The sequence below is a fragment of the Kogia breviceps genome, chromosome 8 (genome assembly GCF_026419965.1).
Source record: "Kogia breviceps isolate mKogBre1 chromosome 8, mKogBre1 haplotype 1, whole genome shotgun sequence".
NCBI lineage: Eukaryota > Metazoa > Chordata > Mammalia > Artiodactyla > Physeteridae > Kogia > Kogia breviceps.
This window is the reverse complement of record NC_081317.1, coordinates 6,994,997-7,022,446: the sequence shown is the minus strand read 5'-3', so window position 1 is coordinate 7,022,446 and position 27,450 is coordinate 6,994,997. Positions and strand designations below refer to the sequence as shown.

At 57.2% G+C, this 27,450-nt stretch overlaps 1 protein-coding gene across 2 annotated transcripts in view; it reads left to right on the top strand.

Moving 5' to 3' along the window:
* Positions 1–25,508, top strand: part of LRRC8A (leucine rich repeat containing 8 VRAC subunit A) — a 28,508-nt gene extending 3,000 nt beyond the window's left edge. For both annotated transcript variants that reach the window (XM_059072569.2, XM_067040577.1), the window contains exons 2-4: positions 399–505; positions 16,392–18,556; positions 23,620–25,508. In XM_059072569.2, the coding sequence (XP_058928552.1) occupies positions 16,400–18,556; positions 23,620–23,895 (2,433 nt within the window). In that variant the 5' untranslated portion in view covers positions 399–505; positions 16,392–16,399 and the 3' untranslated portion in view covers positions 23,896–25,508. The remainder of the gene's footprint in view (positions 1–398; positions 506–16,391; positions 18,557–23,619) is intronic.
* The last annotated feature ends 1,942 nt before the right edge of the window (positions 25,509–27,450 follow it).

Below are 27,450 nucleotides of genomic sequence, written 5' to 3'. Positions count from 1 at the left end.
ACTCAGCAGGCTCTAGATGTCCTGTTCTTTCCCCTCCAGGCAAACGTGCTGCTCCTTCTCCCTGGAACGCTCTCTCTCCAACTCCCACTCTTCCCCAGCAGCCAGCTCAGGCAACACTCTCTCTGGGGAGCCTTCCCTGACCCTACTAGTCTAGGTCTAGTGCTTTTTCCATGTTCCCATAGGGCCCGGGCTCCCCCAGGCAGAGCCCCGGGCTCTCAAGAGCCAGTTGTAATTGTTGCCTTGGCATATCCCCCGCAGATTATCTGATTCTCTCTCATCACCCCAGAGCCCAGCCCAGGCCCTGCACCGAGCAGGGGCTCCGAAATTGTCGGCAGCACAGCAGGTAACGCTGATAGTCACACACGTCCCTGCTGACTGTAGCTCTTGCTTCCTTGTAGGGAGGCAGCTTCCATGGAGCAAAAGGAATGCCAGGACCCTGCCCAGACAGACGTGGGCCAGCCTCAGCACCAACAGCCAACTCGCAGATAGCAGAGCCGTCCGCAGGGTAAGGACTGGGCCCCCACCCTCCAGGCCAGCCACAGCCCAAGCAGGTGCCTGGAGGGCAAAGGGTGGTGTCTCTGTCCCTGCAGCCCTTTGCTCTTCTTGTTTTTTTTTTTTTTTTTTTTTTTTGTGGTACGCGGGCCTCTCACTGTTGTGGCCTCTCCCATTGCGGAGACGCAGGCTCAGCGCTCAGCGGCCATGGCTCACGGGCCCAGCCGCTCTGCGGCATGTGGGATCTTCCCGAACCGGGGCACGAACCCGCGTCCCCTGCATCGGCAGGCGGACTCTCAACCACTGCTCCACCAGGGAAGCCCCCTTTGCTCTTCTTGCTGGAAGGCCTGGGCTTCTAGGTCAGAGATGCCAGAAAACAGAATTCTTCCTCCTCCTGACGCAGTGACCAGCTGAGTAGCACGTGGCTGCCATACTCAGGCTGGCGTGAACTTGTATGGTGAACCCCTGGTTCTTGTCACTCTGGGTGGTTGTTCATGCTGTCTCGTGACCACGTTTTCTGAGGTGTGTTCTATGGAACACCAGTTTCTTTGGTCACAGTGGTCAGGTGACTCCGGGAACAATACCTTGTCATAGTCTGTGCTGCAGGACTTCTCAGAGCCTTGAAGGATGTCTCAGAGCTCACTGAGAGCATGGCGAGTCTCTGAGAGGGAGCTAGCAAGTCGTGTTTCCCCACACTTATTTGATCACGTGGACGTCTTTGGGGACAGGGGTTCCTCGGCCTGTGCTTTGGAAAACAGTTCCCAAAGGCAGGAGCGTGCACTGGTTAGGACCCAGACTTTGTAGTCAGACCTGGGTTTGAGTCCCAGCTATCACATGCTCGACAAGTGATTGTGGGCCAGTCACTGTACCTCTGTGAGCCTCAGTTTCCTCATCTATGGAAAGAGGATAATATTAGCACCTTGCCTCCCTTTAGGGTATTTTGAAGATCAAATACGTTGATATAGGGAAGGGAGCACAGCGTGTCCTAGAACGTGTTCCCTAATCATAGCAGGTGTATGTATAAGCTGCTTAATAATTTGTAAAACAAACCTTATCAGTGATCTCTTTGGTCATTTGCGGAAGCTCAGGGAGTGGCCTTGATCCCCCATTTACAGACGTGGAAACTGGGGCTCAGAGGGAGGAAGCAACTTGCCCAAACTCATCGGGAAGAAGGCAGGGATGTGGGACCTGAGCCGGGTCCTGGAATCCTGGGCTGGGGTCCTTTGTTCTGTGTCCGAGGGCTCCCTGCCTCCACCTCTCCCATCTAGGCTTTTTTTTTTTGGCGGCTGCGTTGTGTCTTCATTGCTGCGTGCGGGGGCTACTCTTTGTTGCAGTGCGGGGGCTTCTCATTGCGGTGGCTTGTCTTGTTGCGGAGCATGGCCTCTAGGCGCACGGGCTTCAGTAGTTGTGGTGCTTGGGCTCAGTAGTTGTGGCTCACGGGCTCTAGAGCGCAGGCTCAGTAGTTGTGGTGCACGGGCTTAGTTGCTCTGAGGCATGTGGGATCTTCCCAGACCAGGGATCAAACCCGTGTCCCCTGCATTGGCAGGTGGATTCTTAACCACTGCGCCACCAGGGAAGTCCCTATAATGTCTTGACTTTAATGTCATGTAGAAAGTGAGAGTCTCCCTTGATCTCTATCTCCAGAGATTTGAGTGAGGACGGGTAGGTTCTCCCACATGTATTTTTACCATTTGCTTATTTTCCTGTTAGAGCTGCTGGTTTGCAGCTTGCTCTTGTTTCATTTAATGGTCCGCCCTGGACCTCTTTCCCAGGCGAGGGTAGAGCTGTGGGTGAGTCCTGTCAGAAGGTCCCGACATGCTCCCGTTCCTCCCACCCCCCGCTGCTCCCCTGTCTCCCCATTCTGGGGTTTTTGAGCTGTTTGTCGGGGCATTTTCAGCAGCAGAGGCAGGTGGGAAGAGCCTGATGTGTGATTTTGTTAACTATCCTGTTTCCTGGGACAAGGTCAGCAAACCCCAGCCCTGCCCTGTAGGAGTTTCCTGTTGATTCTGAGGAATTCTTACCTCCCCCTGCAAGAGGGGAAGCCGGAGCCGAGGTCTCTGGCCAGTGATGATCCGGCAGCAGCAGGTCCTACTTATCTGAGAGCAGAATTCCTCCTCTGTGCCAGGGAGGAATGACACGGGCCAGCCTGAGAGGTTTGGGCCTCCAGGTTTGGGCCTTCCTCTGTCTGCCTGAGGCCGGGGCTGCTGTGTTGTGTTGGCCTGAGCCTGGCCCTGAGTCCGTTCACCTGGCTGTCCTGGTGAACGGCCCGATCTTGGTCCCCCTGGACGCTCCTCTCAGGTTTTAGCCTTGAGGGTAGACAGGTGAGGCAACGGGGGGGGGGGGGGGGGAGGCGGGGGGGGTGTGCTGCCCCGGGACCTGGGTCTAGAGATGCTCTGCTGGGGTGTAGACACCTCAGGCCGGGTTTCGGCAGGAGGAACCCCCGGCCTGGCAGCCTGGCTCGGCAGGGACCGCCCTGGGAGTGAGGTCTGTGCAGAGACGTGTCCGTCGGCTGGCGGTGTTCAGCTCTCCATCCGGACCCTCTCCCTCTCCCCTGTTTCTTTCTCCCAGTCTTTCCTGGAGTCTTTTTCCTTTGGCACAGGCCACTTCGGGCCACTTCCTGTGGGATCCCGGGAGCTGGCCTCTCGGTGGACGATGCTCTGCTCGCCCTTCTTCCAGCAGCAGAGCCTTCACGTCCACGGTGTCCACAGTCCGAGCCCCGGCCGCGTGCCGGTCACTGGGAAGTTTGCCGTCTTACCTGCCACCGCCTCCCGGGTGAGGTTGTGTCACTTTTACAGGCAAGGAGACCACGACTCGAGGCACGGGGGCTCCCGCCCAAAGTCATACAGTTCAGGCGGCAGAGCCGGGCGTGAACCCGGGTCTGTTTGCCTTGGCAGCCTGTGCTCTTTCTACCCCACCTTCCGTGTGTCTCTTTCTCTAGGTTCTCGGGCTTCAGGGTGCTTCAGAGTCGCCCGAGAGCTTGTTCAAAATGCTGCTTCCCCTGGACCCATCACCGCAGGCCTGCAGAGTCCGAGTTGGGGGGTGGGCCCAGGAACCTGCACTTGGAAGACACTCCGCAGGGCGTCGTGAGGCTGGGGGTCTGGCGACCATGCCGGCCAACGCTGACCAGCGCGGCTCTGTCGGCGCCGCTCCCCACCAGCTGCGGCCAGAAGGCTCGCCCTTGGTGTGGAAGCGAGGCTGGGCTCCCTCAGGCCCTGGATTTCAGTGTGTATGTGCGAGCGGATGAGGTTTCTAGAACAGCTTTTACGCCCAGCCGCAAACATCTCCCTGTGCGCTTTCCCGACGCGTTTCTACTGCATCTCACATCTCGTAAAAAGTTCTTTGTTTAACCGTCTCTTGAGGGCTTAAAACCTCAAAATTAAATAGACACTGTCATACAGCCTCATGCCGGGAGCCGTGTTCCACTGGAGTAAAAGTGGCTGTAAAATTCCATGGCTCTCACATGGCACCTGGGCGCCCGCAGAGGCGCCACTGCCAACCTCACGCCCCCAGCAGAGTTGGCCTGTTGGCAGGCGTGCTGACCGGGTGGGGCGGCATAGGAACGCTTCTGTGGCATCTCCCGGCTGGTGCCCTGGCTCAGGATCCCTGGGGGCAGCCCAGAGAGCCAGGCAACAGACGGCTTACCCTCGGCCAGGCCCCCTTGGTCCCAGCCCCCTTGGATCTCAGCAGATGAGTCTGCGGCCTCCCTTGGATGCTCCTGCCCGCTTTTCGTACGCTGTCTAGGAAGGCGGCGCTGGTGTTCAAAGCAGATCAAGGCCTGTCTTCAAGGCCCTTCTACCCGCCATGGGCCCAGACCCAGCACCTGGCTTCCGGACCCAAACCCAGAGCTGAGCCCATGAGTTCCCTGCTAGAGACCTTGATTCCATGTACCCCTCTGGAAATGGGGGTCTTGTCCCAGGAAGCATTTCCAGGGTTCTCCGGGTGCTCGGGTAGGTCCAGGAGACCTGCTGGCCTTTGAGACAGGTGGGCACAATGGAAAGGCAGACCTGGGTCATCTTCCCCACCATCTTCTTCTAGCTGTGTGGCCTTGGGCAGGTCAGTTAACCTCTCTGGGCCTCAGGTGTCACACCCCTAAAGGGACTGATAAAACCTCCCATGACGGTAACTGCAGCTGATGTTACAGAGCCATACTGCGCGGCAGGCCCTGAGCCAGAAGCTTTCTGTGACCCGGCTCGTTCGGTCCTCACCACCACCCTACCGGGAATAGACTCAGCGGCCACTTCATGGCTGAGGAAACCAGAGCCCTGGGAGGGAAGTGACTTTCCCAAGGTCACATGCTGGTGAAGTGGGGAGCCACCGCACCTGTGTTCCTGGAAATTGGGGGCCGAGGCCCAGGAAGTGCTAGGCGCATGGCCCGCAGTCCACGTCAGTGACCCGGAGCTAATGTCAGTAACACGCCAGCGTGGCGGGGTGAGGGGGCGGCCTGGCCTGCTGCCTGTGAGGGCGTGGCCCCGGGAGCCGTTGCGGGAAGCCCCAGGTGGGTGTCCTTCACCTGTCACACACACACACACAGACACACACAGAGACACACACCACACAGACACACACACCACAGACACACACACACCACACACACACAGACACACACAGACACACACACCACACACAGACAGACACACATACCACACACACACACCACACACACACACAGACACACAGACACACCACACCACACACACACACACAGAGAGACACACACCACACACACAGACACACACCACACACACACAGAGAGACACACACACACCACACACACACCACACACAGACAGACACACACACACACACCACACCACACACCACACACAGACACACACCACACACACACAGACACACACACACCACACACACACGCACCACACACACACACCACACACACACACCCCACAGACACACACACCACACATACCACACACACAGACCCACACACACCACAGACACACACACCACACACACATACCACACACACAGACACACACACACCACACACACACACACCACACACACACCACACACACACACACCCCACAGACACACACACCACACATACCACACACACAGACCCACACACACCACAGACATACACACACCACACACACATACCACACACACAGACACACACACCACAGACACACCACAGACACACAGAGACACACACACACACCACACACACCACAGACACACACACACAACGTGCGCGCGCCCCTCCGGGAGGCCGCCTGTACCCTTGCAAGTTTGCCTGAGGAGCAGGAGGACCAACCTGTTTGTGAGGCCCGGCCCACGTGGAGAGGAGTTTGGGACTGAAACTCGTTCCCTCCCCCCTCCCACCCTGGGCCTCTCCCCTCTCCTCTCCCGGGAAAGTGAGGGTGTGCCCTTCTACGCAGGGTGCGTGGAGCCAGGTGGTGCCCCCGGCCCGCAGCTGCTGGCTCTCCCCGGCTGGGCATGGGGGCCTCCAGGGCAGTGCCTGTGCTGGGGCGGTGCAGGCCGTGTGCACCGGAGTGGGCCCTCTCCTCCCCTCCTGCTCCCAGAGCAGGAGGGGCCCCAGGGTGCTGACCGAGGAGCAGATTCGCAGGCCCAGAGCACCCCCAGGACAAGACCCGTGACCCAGTGTCCTCCTCTGGCCTCTTGGGTGTGGCTCTTCCCCCTTCCCTGGGAGAGCCTTGGAGGGACAGCCTCCCCGGGGTACCAGGAAGGGCGAGAGGAGGGGTGAGGGGTGCAAGCCTCCTGCCTCCCCTCCCTCCCGCCTGGGAAGTTTTCCCAGCCTCTCTATTTGGGCTATAACAAAAGGCTCTCTGTGCCCTGTTTACCCACAGCCTAGCCTGCCTGCCACGGCTCAGGTGTGAAAGCCAAATCTCCGCAGGCCAGCATGGGGGTGGAGCATGCTTGGGTGGTCGCCCAAGGGGCAGCGTGTCATTTCTTTGACTTCTTTCCCTGTCTGTGAGAAGCTTCAGGAGGAAATCAACAACGTGGACCAGGCTGGACACCTAAGGGGTGGTTCTGCGAACCGCTCACCAGCTCTCTGTTTCTGTCCTGTCCTGGGGTCCTGAGCCTGGGCTCCAGAAGTTCAAGGCCATTGAGTGTGGTCTCTGAGTCCTGGGAGGTCCTGGGGGCCTCGAGGAAGCTTGGAGGTATTTGTGCTTGTGACTCAGCGCTCTCCTGGGCGTCTTCCCCCACTAAATTCTGGGTGGGTTCCTGCAGTGGCATGTGGGTTGGGATGAGTATAGTGCATCTTCCTCTGTGCTAGGCCTTGGATTGTCCCATAATATGTGCATTATGTTATTTTTAATTCTCACAATAAGCCTCTGAGTTACTGTAATATTCCCATTTTACAGGTGAAGAAACTGTGGCTTAGAGAAGAAAAGTCATTCGTCCCGGGGTCTGAGCTCACCCACCCTGAGGCGTTGCTTCCCTGCGCCCTGTCGAAGCGTGTGTGTTACCTGGGTAGGGCAGGCAGGGGCAAGCTAACCTTTTTCTTTCATGATAGATGGCAGGTACTTCTCGTAAACTCTTACAATATTTAGAAATGACACAGTGAGGGAGGTCTTTCGTTTTTTTCCCAAGTATTTTTTTCTACTCACAAAAGTAGCAAATTTAAGTACCACATCCTGGAATCGTGAAGTATTTGTTGTTTTGTGACATTTTATATTGTTTTATCATGCATGATATATCATATATTTTATATGCTAGTCAACATCTTTTATTTTATTATTACTTAATATCCCTTGGACATCTTTTGGGTCACTGTATACAGATCTATGAGGTAGGTAGCACTGTTCTTATTTTAACTTTTTTTTTTTTTTTTTTTTTTGCGGTACGCGGGCCTCTCACTGTTGCGGCCTCTCCCGTTGTGGAGCACAGGCTCCGGACGCGCAGGCTCAGCGGCCATGGCTCACGGGCCCAGCCGCTCCGCGGCATGTGGGATCTTCCCGGACCGGAGCACGAACCCGCGTCCCCTGCATCGGCAGGCGGACTCTCAAACCACTGCACCACCAGGGAAGCCCCCTGTTCTTATTTTAAAGTTGCAAAAACAGAGGCTTGGGCTAAATAATTTGCCTGGAGTCATGGAATTATTTCATGCTTGAGCTGGATTTGAACCCATGTCTCCCCAGTTTGTTTTTTTTTTTTTTTTTTTTGTGGTACATGGGCCTCTCACTGTTGTGGCATCTCCCGTTGCGGAGCACAGGCTCCGGACGCGCAGGCTCAGCGGCCACGGCTCACGGGCCCAGCCGCTCCGCGGCACGTGGGATCCTCCCGGACCGGGGCACGAACCCGTGTCCCCTGCATCGGCAGGCGGACTCTCAACCGCTGCGCCACCAGGGAAGCCCCCTCCCCAGTTCTGAAGCTACTGCTCTTCACACTCGCCGAGATCTGCCTGCTGCCATGGGGAGGCGAGAGGCTCTCTGGGTTGCCCTAGTTCTGCTGCAGGAACCTGGTCCCGCTTCTCTGCACCTGCGTGTGCTGCACAGCGGGAAGGGTCTAGCTGCATCCTACGCACTTCTGCATCTCCCTGGGGCAGGGCAGGACCGGGCAGGGGTGATGCTGCATTCTGCAGTGTCCTCAAAGGCCGCAGGTGCCTCTGCGCCAGCCAGGAGCAGGCCAGTTGGAAGGAGGAGCTGAATCTGCTGCCCTGGCGATCATCTAGTAGAGGCTGCCCCCGGCTGAGCCCAGCAGGTGTGAGGACCAGAGAGAGGAGCAGCCAGGAGTAGAAACAGATGTTTGTTCTGGTAAATTTTGTATGAAATAGTTTAAGCACACACGAACGTTATAAAACTAGAGCAGATATCTTTGTACCCAGGACTCAGCTTTGTTCGACTTTCATGTTTGGCAATTGCTTCAGATACACACACACACACACACACACACACACACCCTTCTCCCTGTCTCAAATCATTTCAGGCAATAATTGCTTCAGATACACACACACACACACACACACACACACACACACACACACACACCCTTCTCCCTGTCTCAAATCATTTCAGGCAATAATTGCTTCAGATACACACACACACACACACACACACACACACACACACACACACACACACACACACACACACACACACACACACACACACACACACACCTTCTCCTTGTCTCAAATCATTTCAGGCACGATTTAAGCCTCTTCCCCAATCCCATTTTCTTCCCTCTCTAGATGAAATTAGCATCTTGGTTTTGGGGCTCTCCATGCATGTGTTTATTTATTTTTGGCTGTGTTGGGTCCTCGTTACTGTACACGGGCCTTCTCTAGTTGCGGTGAGTGGGGGCTACTCTTCGTTGCTGTGCACGGGCTTTCTCTAGTTGCGGTGAGCGGGGGCTACTCTTCGTTGTAGTGCAGGGGCTTCTTATTGCGGTTGGCTTCTCTGGTTGCGGAGCACGGACTCTAGGCGCGAGGGCTTCAGTAGTTGTGGCACACAGGCTCAGTAGTTGTGGCTCGCAGGCTCTGGAGCGCAGGCTCAGTAGCTGTGGCACATGGGCTTAGTTGCTCCGCGACATGCGGGATCTTCCCGGACCGGAGCTCGAACCCATGTCCCCTGCATTGGCAGGTGGATTCTTAACCACTGCACCACCAGGGAAGCCCCCATGTATGTGTTTATACCTTCACTACACTTGGATATGTACATTACAGAAAACCTTATATAAGGTATGTATTATTCTATAGCTTGTTGTTGGGTTCAGCATTGTTTTGGGGTCTGTCCATGTTGATACGTGTAGCTAAAGTTCACTCACTATAGTGCTTTAGCATTTCACCGGATGCTTAGAGCAATTTATATTTTCTCCTGTTGATGGACATCTAGGTTGTTGATATTTTGCTATTAAGAACAACTCCGGAGTGATCATTGTCTGTGGCTTCATGCGTATGTGTAAAGTGACTCTCTAAGATCTTTACCTAGGAGTGAAATTGCTCCATTGGAGGATGCATACATACATTCTATCTCCTCATTTAAGAATTCAGCATTTTTGCCAATCGCACGTGAGCGAAATGGCATGTGACTGTCTTAATTTGCATTCCCTGATTAGTAATGAGATTAAGAATTGTTTCATCCATGAATTTCCTTTTGTATTTTTCTCCCATAAATTTTCTAGCTGTATGTTTTGCCATTTTTTTCCTGTTGGATTGTCTTTTTCATATATTTGTAGCAGTTCTATATTTGTTCTGGATATTAATCCTTTGGTAGTTGTACCTATTGCAAATTTCTCCTCCAGGTCTGTGGGTTCTTTTCATTTGTTTATTATTATGTCCTTTGATGTGCATGCATTTTAACTTTAATGTGATCAATAGATCAATCTCTTCCTGTAAGGATTTATATTCTTTGTGATAAGAAATTCTTCCCTGTCTTAAAGACATTGTGATGGTCTCTTAGATTTTTCTTTAAACATTTTCAAGTTTTACTTTAGGTCTTTAACTCATTGGAATTTATTTTCCTGTAAGGAGGTAGATGGGGCTATGCTTTTTTCATATGAGTAACTAAGCCAGCTCCTTTCATGGACACCCATTTTCTCCCCCGAACCTGCATAGCCAACACTGTCATGTCTAAGTTTCCAGAAATTTCGGGGTCTGTTTCTAGGCTCACTCTTCCAGTCCTCTGGTCCATCCATCCATCCCTATATCAGCACCACACTGGCTGAATTCCCAGAGCGTTATAGTAAGTCTCCTCCCACGTTAGTCTTTAGCTATTCTTGATCCTTTGGAATCTTGATTTTTTTTTTTTTTTTTTTTGCGGTATGCGGGCCTCTCACTGTTGTGGCCTCTCCAGTTGCGGAGCACAGGCTCCGGACGCGCAGGCGCAGCGGCCATGGCTCACGGGCCCAGCCGCTCCGTGCCATGTGGGATCTTCCCGGACCGGGGCACGAACCCACGTCCCCTGCATCGGCAGGCGGACTCTCAACCACTGCGCCACCAGGGAAGCCCTGGAATCTTGATTTTTTTTTTTTTTTTTTTTTTTTTTTTGCGGTACGCGGGCTTCTCACTGTTGTGGCCTCTCCCCTTGCGGAGCACAGGCTCCGGACGCGCAGGCTCAGCGGCCATGACTCACGGGCCCAGCCACTCCGCTGCATGTGGGATCCTCCCGGACCGGGGCACGAACCCGTGTCCCCTGCATCGGCAGGCGGACTCTCAACCACTGTGCCACCAGGGAAGCCCGAATCTTGATTTTTTAAAAATCTTTTTTCTTAATTATCTGAGTAACATATGCTTATAATAGAAAATAGAGGTAAGTTTGGGGTGAAAAAAGATTATAAACAGCAGGCTAATCTCACCATCAACATTTTTCAAATATACGCCTAAGTTATTGCAGGAGGCTTATTAACTATCACAGTTTTGTTACCTACTTTCTGCATTTAACATATTTTGTCATGTCTTCAAGTGTTTTTGCTCTAACATGTTTTCATTATTTCATAGTATTCTATCATCTGATCATTTAATAGGTGTTTAACTAATCACCCAGTAACAGGCATCTAGATTGTTTCCAATTTTCCTGGGGTATAAATAACGCCGTGATGAACGTTCCTGTGACTCAACCTTTGTCCTAGAGTCTTTCCCTGACAATTGCCAACCTCCCTCCTACTTCCTCTCCCTCCTGGCTCAGCCCAGTTCAGCAAACCTTTACTCCACCTTCGGTTTTCCGGGCCCCGCACGGAGACTGGGATGAATCTGGAGCGGTCCCCGTCCTGTGGGGCTCCCAGTCTACCCCCATCCCCACCCCTTGGTGGTCTCTTGCCCATGAGCTTTACCTGGTACAGCCAGGGTGAACCCCACCTCCCTGGTGGGGGGCAAGCCCTGAGCTCCAGGAGGGCACAGTCTGTAGCTTTAAACAATGCATCTGTTCTGGAAGAAGGAGGGTTAGCTGGACTGGAGCTCAGAGGACAGCAGGGCACGGGGCCTTTTTGTCTTTCTCAGCCACTCGATTTCAACCCTGTAATCTTTGCCCTCTACTCAGGGTCCTCTCCAAATTCTCCATCTCTTGGGGCAGAGATCTGATCTGACCCGACTCCCCATCACCCTCCCGAGATTGCCCTCTGAGAGCCACAAAAGAACACCTGAACTCTCCACCTGAGAGCTTATTTTTTTCTTTTAATTCTGTACTACTTTTCACAAAGGTAAGGCATGCTGGTAAAAAATTCCAGTTTCCTTTCATCCTGCCTCCTATTCCCACTCTAAGAGGGAGCCGTGCCCCAAATTGGTCAGGGTTTATCAGCATGGGATTGCATTTATTTCTATTCTGAAGCTTGCTTTTTTCCGAAATGGCATTACATACAGAGCTCCTTTATTCTGCTGAAAAAGCCCTGTTGTATTCTAGAGGCTTCTTTAAGGGACCAGGATCTGCTTTCTGCCCACCTCCCCTGTGCCTGGCCCCACCTAACTCTGCCCCTTTGCCAGGTATCAGGGCAGGCGTCTTGGGTGCTTTTCCTCCTTCCGTTTCCTTCCTTCGTGCTCAGGTTCTGCACTCTTTTCATCTACCCATCGACTGCCTGTTGAAGTCAGGATTGCGGTCGGGGGCCAGGTCTGCGTCTGTCTTCGCCTCATTCCACAGATGGGGGAACTGAGGCATAGAGAGGTGACGTCATCTGCCCAGCGTCACTCCATTGCTGAGTGGCAGGGCCCAGGCTGGCCCGGCCGGCCCTCTCCCTCCAGGCTCCCATCACCGTTCTTCCTTGCTCTCCACCTGCCTGAGATCCCCCCACAGGCTGTCGGGGAAACCTCACTCCTGTGACTTCCTGATAGTCCTGAGAGCTTGGCAGGGCACCTGTTACATTTGCATTTTATGGATGGGTAACCAAGTCTCGGCTGCTGCAGGCACCTCTCCCTCCCTGCCAGCTGTAGGCAGGGACTGCCAGGACCAGGGAGTGTCTGCGGTGGTGCCAGTGGGAAGGGAGGTGTCAGGGTGGGCGGAGGCCTGGATCACGTGCCCCTTGGTACCTTGACCACCTTATACAAAATGTGGGCACATCCATGACAGATTCTCTGTTCCCTTCCTGATGGGGAAACTGAGGCCCCAGGAGAGAAGCTGTTGCACACCTCTGCTAGGGGCAGTCCTGGCTGCGGAGGACCGGGGGCCCCAGTGCAGGGAAGGGATGAATGCACCGACTACAGGAAACTTCCTGGAAAGGGAACTTTCCGTAACTAGGAAAAAGGGCCCCTTTTCCCTTATGGTGCTTTCCTGACCACCCCCAGGTGTGCCCTGGGGCAGCTGTCAGCTGGGATCTGCTCCATCTGAACGGCTTCCTGGAAGTGCTACTTGTCAGCACTCCACCCCAGAACTGGGTTTGAAGGTGGCCTCTAATCCCTGGCAGGCAGTGTGAAGTTGGGCAGGTGACTTCTCTCCCCAAGCCTCAGTTTCCATATCTATAAAATGGGCATGGGGAATATTATTCAGCCTGGAAAAGGAAGGAAATTCTGGCACCTGCTAAGACATAGGTGAACCTTGAGTAGTACATCATATTAAGTGAGAGAAGCCAGTCACAAAAAGACAAATATTGTACAATTCTACTTACATGAGGTACCTAGAGGGGTCAAATTCATAGAGATAGAAAGGAAAATGGTGGTTGCCAGGGGCTGGGGAGGTGGGGATGGGGAGTCGTGTTCAGTGGGGACAGAGTTTCAATTTCGCAAGATGAAAAGAATTCTGGAGATGGATGGTTCTTGATGGTTGTGCAACAAAGTGAACATACGTAATGCCACTGAACTGTTATGGTTAAAACACTAAAAATGGTTAAAATTGTAAATTTTATATTTTGTGTATTTTACCACAATAAAACTGTTGTGAGAAAAAAAGAAAGGGTGCCAAAACAGTGTGCACCTCTTGGGCTCCTGAGGATTCTGGGCTGGGCCCTCATTCTCAGAACGGGAGCTGTTCCCCCCAGGACCCTCAGGGTTGGGCAGGAACTGGGAGGGGGCCCAAAGCTGCCTCAGCTTCCTCCTTTGCCCCGCCCATCTGAAGCTGTGGCCCCGCCCACCACCCAGGCCCCGCCCTTCCCCGCCCCACTTCGTCCCCATCCCTCCTCAGGTGCTCTCTTGATACCTTTATTGAGCACCTGCTGTGTGCGGTAGACCCTTGTCCTCCAGCAGCATCTGGAGGAAAGGTTGAAGATTGATGACACCAGTGCAAACTGCAGGCTGCCCTACTACTCTGTCCTAAGTGCTTTAGAAGCACGGAGTCCCCTGGGCTCTTCCGGGAAGCCCTGCGAGGAACCTGCCCCTGGCATTTGTGAAGAACCTGAGGCTGAGAGGCAGGGAGGACCCTGCCCGAGGCCAAGGCAGCAGCAGAGCCCCGGCCTGCACACAGGTCACATGCTTTTGGCTGCTCCCCCCCCCCCGCCGCCCCCCGCCCATCACCTCCACTCCAGAGGGGCTGCCCCGACCACCTGGCCGTCTCCTCTTGGGGGACAGTCGTGGGGAAGGCACGGTCCCTGGCACCCTGGGGACTAAAGCCTGGGCTTTGGCACCTACACCTTCTTTCCAGATTTCCCCGAAAATGCCATCAGAGAGGGGCAGTGACTTGTCCAGAGTCCCACAGCGAGTTGGTGGCAGAGGTGAGGCAGAAACACGGTGCAGCTAAAGGGTGACCCCTCCCAGACAGGTCCCCCACACGAGGCCGGGCCTGCCCTTCTAAGCTGTGTGACCCGGGCCCCTGGCTCTGCCCCTCTGAACCTCTGAGGCCTCCTCGGCACAGTGGAATGGGCGCAGGCCTGGGCTGAGGAGGCACTGGCAGCCTCGGGGACCAGCACAGGACCGTCCCCTGCACGAAGCCCTTCTCGGTAGGGAGGTGGCATCCATCTCTTCTGCCAGAGCCACGGCTGCCCCCTGCCCTACTCGAGTCTAGTTATTTGAACGCTCCTCTGTCTCTCCCACCCCTCGCCACATGCTCACACCGGCCCAAGAGCCGCCTGAGGCAGGGGCCTTTTATTGGCCACCTTTATTACCCATAGAGGAACGGGCCAGGGGCTGAACGGAGAGCTTACAGGGTGCTTTGGGACAGGTGTTTGGGGGGCGGGAGGGGCCAGACACGCTCGGTGGATGGGACTGTCTCCTACCTCTTGGAGCCTCAAGGTCCCTCACCTGTGATGGAGCTGTGGACAGTTCCCACCTCAGACCCAGAAGGAGTTAGGAAGGCGACAACATAAGCAAAGCCCCAGGACGGCAGGGGCCGGGAGACAGCTCCTCGCCGGGAGAGGCTGGGTGTTCTCCAGTAAGCGACACACCCGCTCCCCCGAAACAGTGAGGTTGCAACCACATCCTGCGTGGTCATCAGCTGCCCCCACCCCCAGCGTCTGGCATCCTGCCCTGGCAGTCTCATCCTGGACTCTCCAGGGGCGGGCTCTTGCACATTCTTGGGCCCTCTGTCCTGGCCCCTCCTACCTTCCGGTCCCCAGTCTTTGGATGCCTGCCTGGGTGTGGACTCGGGGAGCCGGGAAGGGAGGGAGGAGTGTCGGGGTGTCTTTCAGCTGGGGGCCGGCTGCGTGATTCAGCAGGCCCTCCCCTGGATGGCTGCTTGCCCAGGAGTGTGGGTGGTGTGAGGGACCAGCTGGTCATCAGAGGGCCCGGGCCTTCCTGTGGGGCAGGCTCTCACCCTGGCCTGTGAGTCCCGGCCCCATCAGGAGGGCTGACCCCTGGCTGGAGCCGCCGGCTCAGGGCAGGTGGTGGTGGTGGTGTCTGCTGGCCCTGCGGTGACCTGAGCTCTGGGAACCCGGGGTGGGGGGGGCAGGGAAGCTGAACTCCTGGACTCCATCTCTTGGCCCGGCCCTGCCCTGTGTGGGGCCTTGGGCAGGTGGACAGCGAGCCTGTGCAGTGGTGAGGATCCAAGTGGGGAGGTGGAGGGACAGGCCTGGGTGGGATCTCAGCTCTGGCCCTGAGTAGTAGAGTGACGTTGGGCAGGTGACTTCTCCTCTGAGCCTCAGTCATCCCATCTGTGAAATGGGGCCAAAGATAGACCCTGCATCTGGATGTCAAAGGGACCCCACTAGGAGGATTCCATGGTAAGGACCAGCCCGGTGCCTGGCACATGTTCTCTGTTGAGCACCCCTGTTCCCTCAAGGGGTCTAGGTTTGCTTTCCTCCTGTCCTCACCCGTCCCGGCATGCCCGAGGAAGATGAGATGGGAAGCATCTGGTGTTTGCAGGGAAGCCCTGTTTTATGAAGTGTTTGTTACCATTGTCACTATTAATATTATAAATAATCAAAATAACGTGGCCCCATCCCATAACCTGGGCACCCTTGTACCTCTCCCAACAGAAACATTTATCGAAACACAGGTATTTAGGGGACTTCCCCAGCAGCCCACTGTTTAGGAATCTGGGATTCCACTGCAGGGGGCACTGGTTTGATCCCTGGACGGGGAACTAAGATCCCACATACTGCGCGGCACAGCCAAAAAAAAAAAAAAGAGTTCGTACTAAGCCCCCTCTTCTGCATTTGGCTTTTCTCACACTTGGAATAAATCTCTTCGGACCGCTGGTGCAGCTTCGTGGCAGCTGGTTCCGAGCGAACTGGAAGTTTTCAACTAGCCCCTCTGGTTGGTCTGATCATGAACAGCATGGGGTCTAGGCAGGAATTCAGGAATGCTCCCGCTGAAACATGGGGGTCCCTGGGAGGCTGCTTTCACAGTCTGTCAGCGTGACCTGGACCTCAGTGCTCAGCCTTCCTGTCTATGGAACGGGGAGGCTGCCTGCCTTCCCTCTGGTGGTTTCCCAGCCACTTGGTGAACATACGGTTTCTGGGCCGAGGCCGATCCGTGGGCTGACCCACGAGTGTTGCCCAGCTAGTGTGACTCACAGCTAGACCCGAGGTAGAATTTTCCACCGTCTCCTGCCTCTGACCCCCGGGTTTCAGAAAGCCAGGCCACCCTGCAGTAACCCCCCTCCCGTGGGTCCCTTTCAGGTTGAACCATGATTCCGGTGACAGAGCTCCGCTACTTTGCGGACACGCAGCCAGCGTACCGGATCCTGAAGCCGTGGTGGGACGTGTTCACCGACTACATCTCCATCGTCATGCTGATGATCGCGGTTTTTGGCGGCACGCTGCAGGTCACCCAGGACAAGATGATCTGCCTGCCGTGTAAGTGGGTCACCAGGGACTCCTGCAACGACTCATTCCGGGGCTGGGCGGCCCCCGGCCCAGAGCCCCGCTACCCCAACTCCACCATCTTGCCGAGCCCCGACGCTGGCCCCACGGGCATCAAGTATGACCTGGACAGGCACCAGTACAACTATGTGGACGCCGTGTGCTACGAGAACCGCCTGCACTGGTTCGCCAAGTACTTCCCCTACCTGGTGCTTCTGCACACACTTATCTTCCTGGCCTGCAGCAACTTCTGGTTCAAGTTCCCTCGCACCAGCTCGAAGCTGGAGCATTTTGTGTCCATCCTGCTCAAGTGCTTCGACTCGCCGTGGACCACGCGAGCCCTGTCGGAGACGGTGGTGGAGGAGAGCGACCCCAAGCCGGCCTTCAGCAAGATGAACGGCTCCATGGACAAGAAGTCGTCGACGGTCAGCGAGGACGTGGAGGCCACCGTGCCCATGCTGCAGCGAACCAAGTCTCGGATCGAGCAGGGCATCGTGGACCGCTCGGAGACGGGCGTGCTGGACAAGAAGGAGGGGGAGCAGGCCAAGGCGCTGTTCGAGAAGGTGAAGAAGTTCCGGACCCACGTGGAGGAGGGGGACATCGTGTACCGTCTCTACATGCGGCAGACCATCATCAAGGTGATCAAGTTCATCCTCATCATCTGCTACACCGTCTACTACGTGCACAACATCAAGTTCGACGTGGACTGCACCGTGGACATCGAGAGCCTGACGGGCTACCGCACGTACCGGTGCGCCCACCCCCTGGCCACGCTCTTCAAGATCCTGGCGTCCTTCTACATCAGCCTGGTCATCTTCTATGGCCTCATCTGCATGTACACGCTCTGGTGGATGCTCCGGCGCTCCCTCAAGAAGTACTCGTTTGAGTCCATCCGCGAGGAGAGCAGCTACAGCGACATCCCCGACGTCAAGAACGACTTTGCCTTCATGCTGCACCTCATCGACCAGTACGACCCGCTCTACTCCAAGCGCTTTGCCGTCTTCCTGTCGGAGGTGAGTGAGAACAAGCTGCGGCAGCTGAACCTCAACAACGAGTGGACGCTGGACAAACTGCGGCAGCGGCTCACCAAGAACGCGCAGGACAAGCTGGAGCTGCACCTGTTCATGCTCAGCGGTATCCCCGACACCGTGTTCGACCTGGTGGAGCTGGAGGTGCTGAAGCTGGAGCTGATCCCCGACGTGACCATCCCGCCCAGCATCGCGCAGCTCACGGGCCTCAAGGAGCTGTGGCTGTACCACACGGCCGCCAAGATTGAGGCGCCCGCCCTGGCCTTCCTGCGCGAGAACCTGCGGGCGCTGCACGTCAAGTTCACGGACATCAAGGAGATCCCGCTGTGGATCTACAGCCTGAAGACGCTGGAGGAGCTGCACCTGACGGGCAACCTGAGCGCGGAGAACAACCGCTACATCGTCATCGACGGGCTGCGCGAGCTCAAGCGGCTCAAGGTGCTGCGGCTCAAGAGCAACCTGAGCAAGCTGCCGCAGGTGGTCACGGACGTGGGCGCGCACCTGCAGAAGCTGGCCGTCAACAACGAGGGCACCAAGCTCGTCGTCCTCAACAGCCTCAAGAAGATGGCCAACCTGACAGAGCTGGAGCTGGTCCGCTGCGACCTGGAGCGGATCCCCCACTCCATCTTCAGCCTCCACAACCTGCAGGAGATCGACCTCAAGGACAACAACCTCAAGACCATCGAGGAGATCATCAGCTTCCAGCACCTGCACCGCCTCACCTGCCTTAAGCTGTGGTACAACCACATCGCCTACATCCCCGTCCAGATCGGCAACCTCACCAACCTCGAGCGCCTCTACCTGAACCGCAACAAGATCGAGAAGATCCCCACCCAGCTCTTCTACTGCCGCAAGCTGCGCTACCTGGACCTCAGCCACAACAACCTGACCTTCCTCCCCGCTGACATCGGCCTCCTGCAGAACCTCCAGAACCTGGCCGTCACGGCCAACCGGGTGAGTGGCCCGTGGCGGGGGTGCTCCTGAGTGGGGAGTCTTCGGCTGTGGTTCCCAGGACCCCCTGGGGGGGGGGGAGCTGGTTGAAGATACACATTCCCAGGCCCCGGGCCAGACCTCCTGCTGAATCAGAATCTGTGGGGTTGGGGGCCCGTCTCTGCACCTGCCAGGAGGGATGGTGTGGTCAGGCGGGGCCTGTCCCCGAGGTGGCCTTGGGCGGGTTCCTCGAAGGCAGTGATACGCGCGGGGCGGGAGGTCCGCGGCCTGCCCTGCTCTCTCAGAGCTCGGTCGGTCGTGGGAGGTGGGACTTAGCCTGGAGCTTGCAGTATCTTTCTCAGCTTGTCCTGGACCAGATTTGGAGCCCAGGATGGGCCCACAGGGACGGACACTTCGTGGGCGACCGGTGCCACTCCCAGAGCCACTCACACCCTTTGCCCTCTGCGTTTTGAGGGTGGCAGAGGGCAGAGTCGGGCTTAGCTGGGGCTGGTTTGTTACCACTTGCCTTTCTGGTGAGGAAATTGTGCAAACCGTCGTGGGCCCGTGGTACTGGAGGCCCCGCCCGGGAGACTATCGAGACCTCTGGCGGCTCCTGTGCACCAGCCCCTGCCTGTCTGGACAAGCCCCCCACGCAAAGGGCCCTCCGCGGAAGCAGGCGGGGCGGGGGGGTTGAGGGCAGGTGGTCCTGTGGCCTTGTGGCCTGGCCTCTGCCGTGGAAACAAAGCCACAGCTGCTGGGGGGACCTCCCCCTGCCCTGCCCACCCCTTCTGCGGCCCTGCAGGGGGGTTTATTGGAAAGAACGTCTTCCCGGTTTGTTCCTGCTCCGAGTGGAAACCCTCTTGCAGTGAGGAGGGCGGTATCAGGGTGGACACTCTCGCGGTGAGGCTGGGGGTGATGGAAGCCCGTGGCCGGGGGCTGGGACGCTGAGGGAGCCAGCACCTCTGCGCCTCCGTTGCCGGCAGCAGTATGAAGCCGCCCCGTGGGTTTATGGAGCCCCTGCTCTGTGTCCACCCTGCGCTGGGCACCCTGCTCCTGGCATCCTGTGAGTCCTCCCGGCAGCAGCTCTCTCCAGCAGCCTGGAGGCGGGCAGCCCCTGAAATGCCCCGTTCTAGGAAAGGACGTGCCTTCTCCAGCATCACCCAGATTGGAGAGTCCAGGAACCCCAGACCTCTGACCACCAGAACCCCTCCCGTCTTCCCTAAGCCTCTCTCCCTGTAAACCACAGAGATTTTTTTTTTTTTTTTTTTTTTTTTTTTTGCGGTACGTGGGCCTCTCACTGTTGTGGCCTCTCCTGTTGCGGAGCGCAGGCTCCGGACGCGCAGGCTTAGCGGCCATGGCTCACGGGCCCAGCCGCTCCGCGGCACGTGGGATCCTCCCGGACCGGGGCACGAACCCATGTCCCCTGCATCGGCAGGCGGACTCTCAACCACTGCGCCACCAGGGAAGCCCCAACCAACCACAGAGATTTTGACAAATCCTTTTTCCCTCCCTCAAGTTATACCTGTGTGCATGTGTGAGAACGTACAGAGGTGAAGGTCAGATCCCAGCCTGCTTCACTCTGGAGAATCCGCCTCCAGGGCCTGGGACAGGCCCACCGGTCAGGAAAATTGGCCTCCTGGGGAGAAGCCCCATTTGGGGAGCATAGGACAAACACACACCTCCTTTAGCACGTCGAGGGGGACCAAGTGGCTTCCCCAGAGCACAGTGCGGGGCCAGATTGCCCCTGGATTCGGGGCTGCCTTGGGCATCCCAAGGACCCCTCGTGGTGTCCGCTGTATCCCGGGAGCTGTGTGGGCACCAGGTCTTGATGGGCCTTCCCAGCCGGTGGAGGGTGGAGGGTGCGATTCCCGACCTGTCCCACGCCCAGCTCCTCACCCCAGGCATGGCTGCCAGGTCATGCCTGTTGGCTGAGGTCACCCCTCGGGAAGAGCTGGGGCCAGGCGCGCTGTCCCGAGGAAGGAGACCCTCTGACACCCAGTTCAGCACAGTGCTTAATCATGTCCTGTCCCCGCCCGCTGGAATGCCAGAGGCCTTTGTAGGGAGAAAAGTTCACTGGGGCCAGTCCCAGTCAGGCTCCTCCTTTTAGGCAGGAGCCCCCCTCCCTTCCTCCCTCTGGGCCTGGCGGTTCCTTGTGAGCCACCCCGGGCCATGGGCTGTGTGTGAGCGGACAGGCGGGGGCGAGTGTGGCCCGGCCCAGGCCCTCGGCCTCTGTTTTCTTAGGTTTAAACTCCTGTTAAGGAATACCTCGATGAGCGGGCGTCCACTGGTTTGGTTATTCATTGGTTCATTGACTTGGTGAATGTTTTTTGAGCGCTCCTAGTCCTAGTGTGGAGCATGGAGCTGGGGACCTAGGAACTAGCAAGGCCCCGGCTGCCCATCCTGAGCTCGCCTCTCAGGGAAAGACAGGCAACCAGCAGTTAGCACAGTGGACGAGACTAGGCTGGGGCACAGAGCAGTGGCCTCAGCCCGGACTCAGCCCAGGGCAGGCGGGCCTCCTGGAGGAGCGGACATCTCACCTGGCCCTGCAGGACAGGGGGGAGTTAGCCAGGTGAAGAGGAAAGGGAGAGTCTAGGAGGCTCTGTCCACAGGGAACTGAGCGCCCAGGGGGAGGAACGGTGAGCTGAGCCCCCTGGAATTTGGACTTTCCCCCCGAGGCCAGGGCTGGAGGAGCATCCTGTTCCACTTGGTTTCAGATCATCTGTCTCACGTCCCTTCCCTCGACCCTCTGACAACAAGGACCTTGGCTCTTTCGTCCAGTGCCTGATGTGAGCAAACTGTTCACCAAATTCCCCCCATTGACTGAGCGACGAAGGAATATGCTGCCTTGGAATTCAGAGAGCTCGCCCCTGCTGCAACTCGAGGGTATTGGGGGTGGGGCTAGGTGAGTGGTCAAGAGCTGATAGAAAGCCCGTGGGCAGCTATCAGGCGAGGGCGAGGCCCGGACTGGCAAAGGCTGCGGGGGATGGCGAGACGGACGGGTGTGGGGGAGACTTCGGGGGTGGAATCCACAGGACACGGGCAGGATTGGATGTGGGGAGAGAGAGGTCCGACGCGACTCGAGGTTTCTCACGTGGCTGCCTGGGTAGCTGGAGGGTCGTTGAGGCCAGGTGTGGGACAAGGCACAGGTTTTCAGAGAGGAGAACGTAGGTCCCATATTGGGGCATCCAAGGGACCAGGCTGAGTCAGCCTGAAGCTCAAGGAGTCATCCCCCTAGGCTTCTGGGTGAAGATGGGTCCTCGGTGAGGTCACGGGGGAAGGGACGGAGGGAAGGGGAGTCTGGCTCGAGCCTGTGGGACGGACGGCGAAGAGCAGGGCCAGGCAGCAGCGGGTGGGCACTCAGCCCGCGGGGGAGGCGGGTGAAAGGAGAACAGGTGCACGTGCGGTGGATTAGGAGTGGCCGTTGGTGGCTCTGGCCAGGTAGTTTCCAGGGTGGGCCGTGGCAGAAGCCAGATCCCGGCGGGCCAAGGAGAGAGACGGCGTCTTTCCAGACGGTTTGTTGGGCAGCCTGGAGAGGCTCCTGGGAGGCTTGTCTTGTTTTCAAAGACCAGGTGGACTTGAGGGGGAGCCAGTGCTGATGGGGGAGCCGTTGAGGTCCCTGAGGAGGTGGGAGAGGGCGGGATCGGGGTGACGGGAAACGACTTCACACCTTCAGCGCGCACGAGCGCACCTCATGAGGAAGGACAGGAGTGGCCCGGGTGGGGCACTGAGCCACCGAAGGCACCTTCTTTTCTCTCCACGCGCCTGGAAGGAGCTCGCTGCTGGGCTGGAGGGTGCTCCGGGGAGGGGACGTGTCAGGGGGAGAGCTCCGATGTGAGCCCCAGCTCTGCCGCCTGCTGGTCCAGCCTCTCCCGCTCCCTGGCCACTGTCTGTGTCACCGGAGGAGGCCAGTGTCGGCCACAGTGGGGTCTCTGGGAGGCTCTGGCCCCTCCGTCCTGCCAGAACCCACTTCCCATCTGCCCTCTCACCTTCATGGCCCTGCTGACCCGGAAGCCACCTCTGCCCCGTTCCTGACCACTGGGCCATGTTGGAGCCCCAGGTCAGGAGTCCCCTTTAAAACAGTCACAGTGTCCCTCATGGCATGGCCTCTGCCCTCTCAGCGGGAAAATGGGGACAGTGACAGAGCAAGCGCCCCGTCACCCTCACATGGGCTCGGGCCCAAGTCCCTTGGCTCCTGCCCTGCTGGAAGGGTCCCTCCTGCCCACCGTATGTGAAGGAGGTGGTTGTAGGAGAAATAAGCTCAGTAAGAGCTCGTGTTTCTAGCTGATTGCTCACAGAAGGGCGGGGAGGAAGCTGGCTTTTATGGGGTTCTTCCCGTGGGGCAAAGAGTCACGGCAGGTCCCCACCCAGGCTGCACCATCAACAGTGTGGATAGTTAGAGCACGGACTGTTGAGCCAGGTTCGAATCTGGGCTCCACCTCTCTCCAGCTATGAACCTCTAGGCAAGCTGGCTCCTTCAGGGCCTCAGTTATCCCATCTGTAAAATGGCAAGAGTGTTTACAAAGTACTTAGAGGTAGTTCTGAGGGTTCAGTGAGTTAATAGCATCAGCGCTCAGAGCGAACCCGCCCTGTAGTAAGTGGCATGTGGGTGTTGCCCATTATTCAAATTTTGCAAAATCAGAAGGAGGGGGCTCTGAATGGCCAACGCTAATTCCCCGCACCCACCATCAGCCTGTGACGTGACAGGTAAGGAAACTGAGGCCCAGGAAGGGGAAGTGATTGGTGAGCTCTCCCCAATTCTCAGCAGCAATTAAGGCTATGGAATTTTCTCCGCGACAGGAGATCAAGCAGTTTCACCACGGAAGGGATCAGTGCTGTCAGGGGGACATGGGTGCCACAGGTTACCAGGAGGTCAGGGAGGCTTCCTGGAGGAAGTGACCGCAGAGCTGAGACCTAAAGAACAGGGGAAAGTTAGCCAGACTTGGGCCCAGACTGTGCTGGTCCCTGGGGCCTGGGGTAGCTGAAGTGGGCATCAGAGAAGGTGCTGGTACCCAGGGCAGGGAAGCTCAGAGGCCCAGGTCCGAGGTGCACCCGCCCGCCTCACTTCGCCCTCTGCTCCTTCCCTGTAGATCGAGGCGCTGCCGCCGGAGCTCTTCCAGTGCCGGAAGCTGCGGGCCCTGCACCTGGGCAACAACACCCTGCAGTCACTGCCCTCACGGGTGGGCGAGCTGACCAGCCTGACCCAGATCGAGCTGCGGGGCAACCGGCTGGAGTGCCTGCCCGTGGAGCTGGGCGAGTGCCCGCTGCTCAAGCGCAGTGGCCTGGTGGTGGAGGAGGACCTGTTCAACACTCTGCCCCCCGAGGTGAAGGAGCGGCTCTGGAGGGCTGACAAGGAGCAGGCCTGAGTGCCCACGGGCGCTGAGCAGAACACGGCCGCCCAGAACAGCCAGCAGCGGGGCCTCTGGGGAGGCCACAGGCCCAGGAGCCCGGGAGCCCCTGCCTGACGCCCAGCTGGGCCTCTCAGTGGGGGCGGGGCAGGAGCCGGGCCCGCAGGACCACCCCTGAGGGGCTGGCCCCCTTCTCCTCGAGACTCATGCCCCGCGGGGCAGGCGCCTGCGGGGGAGATCAGAGACCTGTATGTAGTCCATCTCTGAGCACAGTATTTGGACAATCAGGGCCTCCTCCCTGGAGGCCATCTCCGCCCCAGAGGCTGAGCTGACACTAGAGGGCCAGGGACACCTACTTAGGTCTTGGTATTTATTTTCTCCGCCTCCCACCCCCTCCCTCCAGATAACTTAAACATTCCCAAGAAAGTTCAGTTCCAATGGGGGGGTGTCTGAGGAAGGGTGGGCTGTGTTTCCCTTTTCCTTTTTTTGGTGGTTTCAAAACCATTTAGGGCCCACCCAGCCTTAGAGCGGTCCAGGGTGAACCAGCTGTGAGACGGTCACCCCAGAGGTGTCAGGCTGGGCTCTGGTGGCACGGCCCCGTGGGAAAGCAGGCCACCAGGTGGAGAGGCCACGCCTGGGGTTTGCCGCAGCAGTTTAGGTTTTTTTTTTTAAGTAAACAATTTTTTTTAAGCTTTGAAAATTGATGGTTTGGGTATTAAAAAGAAAAAACTAAAAAAAAAAAACAAAAAAAAACACTAAAGGCCAGTGAGTTGGGGGTCTCAGGATGGGACAGCAGTTCCCCTAGAGGAGAGCAGCAAGACACTGAATTGTGTTTCCTTCCCCCGGGGTGCAGGCTGCAGGATGTCTTCCGAATCTGCTGTGACCTTGGTCCAGGAGTCTGTAGTTCCTCTCCCCGCCTGGGGCGGGGATTGTTTTGTCTTGTCTTTGGTGTCTTGTTTTCTTTCTCCTCCATGTATCTTGGCAGGATCTCATTTCTGTGACTGTTGGCCGAAGGGAATGTTCCGGAGCTTCCAAGAAGGGAGGGGACTCAGGTTGGCTAATCCCCTGGATGAACGGTGCTCCATCCCCCCCCATCCCTTGTCGCGGTGTTAAGGAGCCCAGAGGAGCCCCCTCACCTGGACTCTGTTTTCCCACCTCACGCTCGTGTGTTTGCCCAGTGCTACTACTGGCCTCAGCCGCTGACGTCAGTCCTGTCACCACCTGGTCCTTCACAACGGACACTTGGAGGCGGGGCCGCGGGTGAGGAGGTTGCTACCGGGGCGGGCGGGCTCCCCAGGTTCTGGTTCCAGTTTCTGTCCCAGGTGCCTGGCACGCGCAGCCCACTCAGCGCCTGGTGGCGGGAAGCCGGCTCACTTTAGATCAGTCACCGGGGTCCCCACTTTAGAAGGGTCCCCACCTTAGATCGATCACATGGACATTAAGGCACGTTTTAGCGTCTCGTCTTAATGATTATGTCCACTTGTCCATTTGTGTTTTCTGCGTCGTGTCATTGGATGTAATCCTCAGAAACAATGCACACTAGCCTCTGACAACCATGAAGCAATCTGTTACACGTGGGTCTGAACTTGTAGACTCGGTTCAAATATCAAATAAATCTATAACAGAAAGTAGCCTCTGGAGGTCTCCACGTCATGGGGGGACCCTTCCCTCAGCTCTCTGAGGCCCGCTCAGCCCCATGGACTGGTTTGTGGCGTGACCATTTATCGGGCACCTAGAAGATAATGAACTCTGCTCCTCTGCCTGCCCCGCGAAGCCGGAAGCTCCTCGGAGGCAGCTACCGGACATGAGCTGGACGCAGCCCCTGTTCCACATCCGGTGTGGGCCCCACCAGGATCCCACAGCCAGCACGTTCTCTGCTGGCTGAGGCCTAAGGTTTGGGCCCCCCTGAGCTTTGCTGGGAGGGAGGGAAGGGTGCTGGCGTGGGAGCCAGTAGTCTCGGGTCCTTTGCCCAGCTCAGCCATCCCCTTTGTCAAACTGGGCAGGCCCCTTTCCTCCTGTGCCCTCCACATCCCCATCTGTGCGGTAGGCACTTCCACTCTGCCCTCATCCGTCCCTTGTAATTCCAACAGCCAGTCTCCAGGGCTCTGCAGAGGCAGGACTGAGTCACCGTGGGCAGGCCTGACCCAGCTTCTAGCCCCTTTGGGCTGGAGGTGCTGAGGGTGTGGGGGTCAAAGGGCAGAGGCTGGGGGAGGTGGGTACAGTTGTCTTCAGATTCTAGCTCTGCCACTTGTTTGATGTGGGCCCTCGGTTTCCTCATTTATAAAATCAGGATGGTGTTGGCGACCTCACAGGATTGTTCTGGCGCTTACTCAGCTTCGTGATAATTTTGCCTGTAGGTGGAGTTTTTAGCCGAGGGCCTGGCTCCTGGAAATCAGTAAATGATCTGTCTTCCTCCTGGCCCTGCGAGGCTTGTGCTGGGCCAACGTGGGCCCTGGGGCAGAGGTCTTTTGGTGAAGAGAAAAGGCCATTGTGTCCCACCTTGGCCTTAACAATGAGTCCTTACCTGCTGCTTGGGCACCTCCTCTGGGACACGCCTGCCAGCCAGAGTCTGTCCTTCCTCCCTACATGGGACTTTGACCCCCCAGGTGACCTCAGGAGTGAGTCAAGAGTCCCTCCCTCTTCTGCCTGTGTCATGGGGTTTTTGACTGGGAGGCCAAGCAGCTGGGCTGGGCAACCCCCTAGAACACCCTCCTTTATCTCGAGAGTAGAGGTCTTCCTCTCCTGTCTGGTCTGGTACCTCCCCACCAGTGCCCACTGCCCCACCTCAGGCTTGGGGTGGCCCAAGCGCAGGATCTGGAGCTGGTTAGCTTCTGGAAAAAAAACAGCAATGTGGAAACACCGCCCACCCACTTCCCAGAGCCTGAGTGGAATGAATGAACAAATCGTGGGAGGCCCAGCCGTCCCCCGCCTCCCCCCATCTCAGGGCCCTTCACTCCATTTAAAACCACACCGGTGGCCTTTTCGCTGATGATAACAGCAGTTTGGAAAACTTGGGGAAGTTCAAAAAGTAAAGTAAAAATACCCTCACATTCCACCGAGAACAGCTCCTGCTAACATACAGTGAACAGCCAGTGGGCACTTTCCAAGTGCCCAGGATGTACTTCTGTTATCCCCAAACCACAGATGGGGAAAGTAAGGCCCGGGTGTGGATGTAAGCCTTGGATGGGGGTTCCCTGGGGAGTTGCTAGCCCAGCACTACTGGACCCTCACTGTGTTCCTGGCACATGGCAGGTGTCTCTCTGGATCTGTTGGGAAGGGGCCAGGACAGCTGGGGACGCTCCCTGCCTCGAGAGAGCAGAACCTTGGCTGTATTTCCCCAAAGGGTTCTGTCTTCCACCTGTCTTCCTCACCCGGCCTGTCCCCTGGGAGCCTCTTCACCCTCCAGCCTCGGGGGCCTGCCGGGGCTCTCCCCTCCCCTGGCTCTCGGCTCTTGGGAAGCAGGAACCAAGCAGCTATACTCCCAGTGCGGCGGCCCAGAAAACACGACTTGACTTAGGGCCAAGGCTCCTGAGGGCTGAGCAGTGTCCCCACGCTTGCTCCCGAGACACTCTG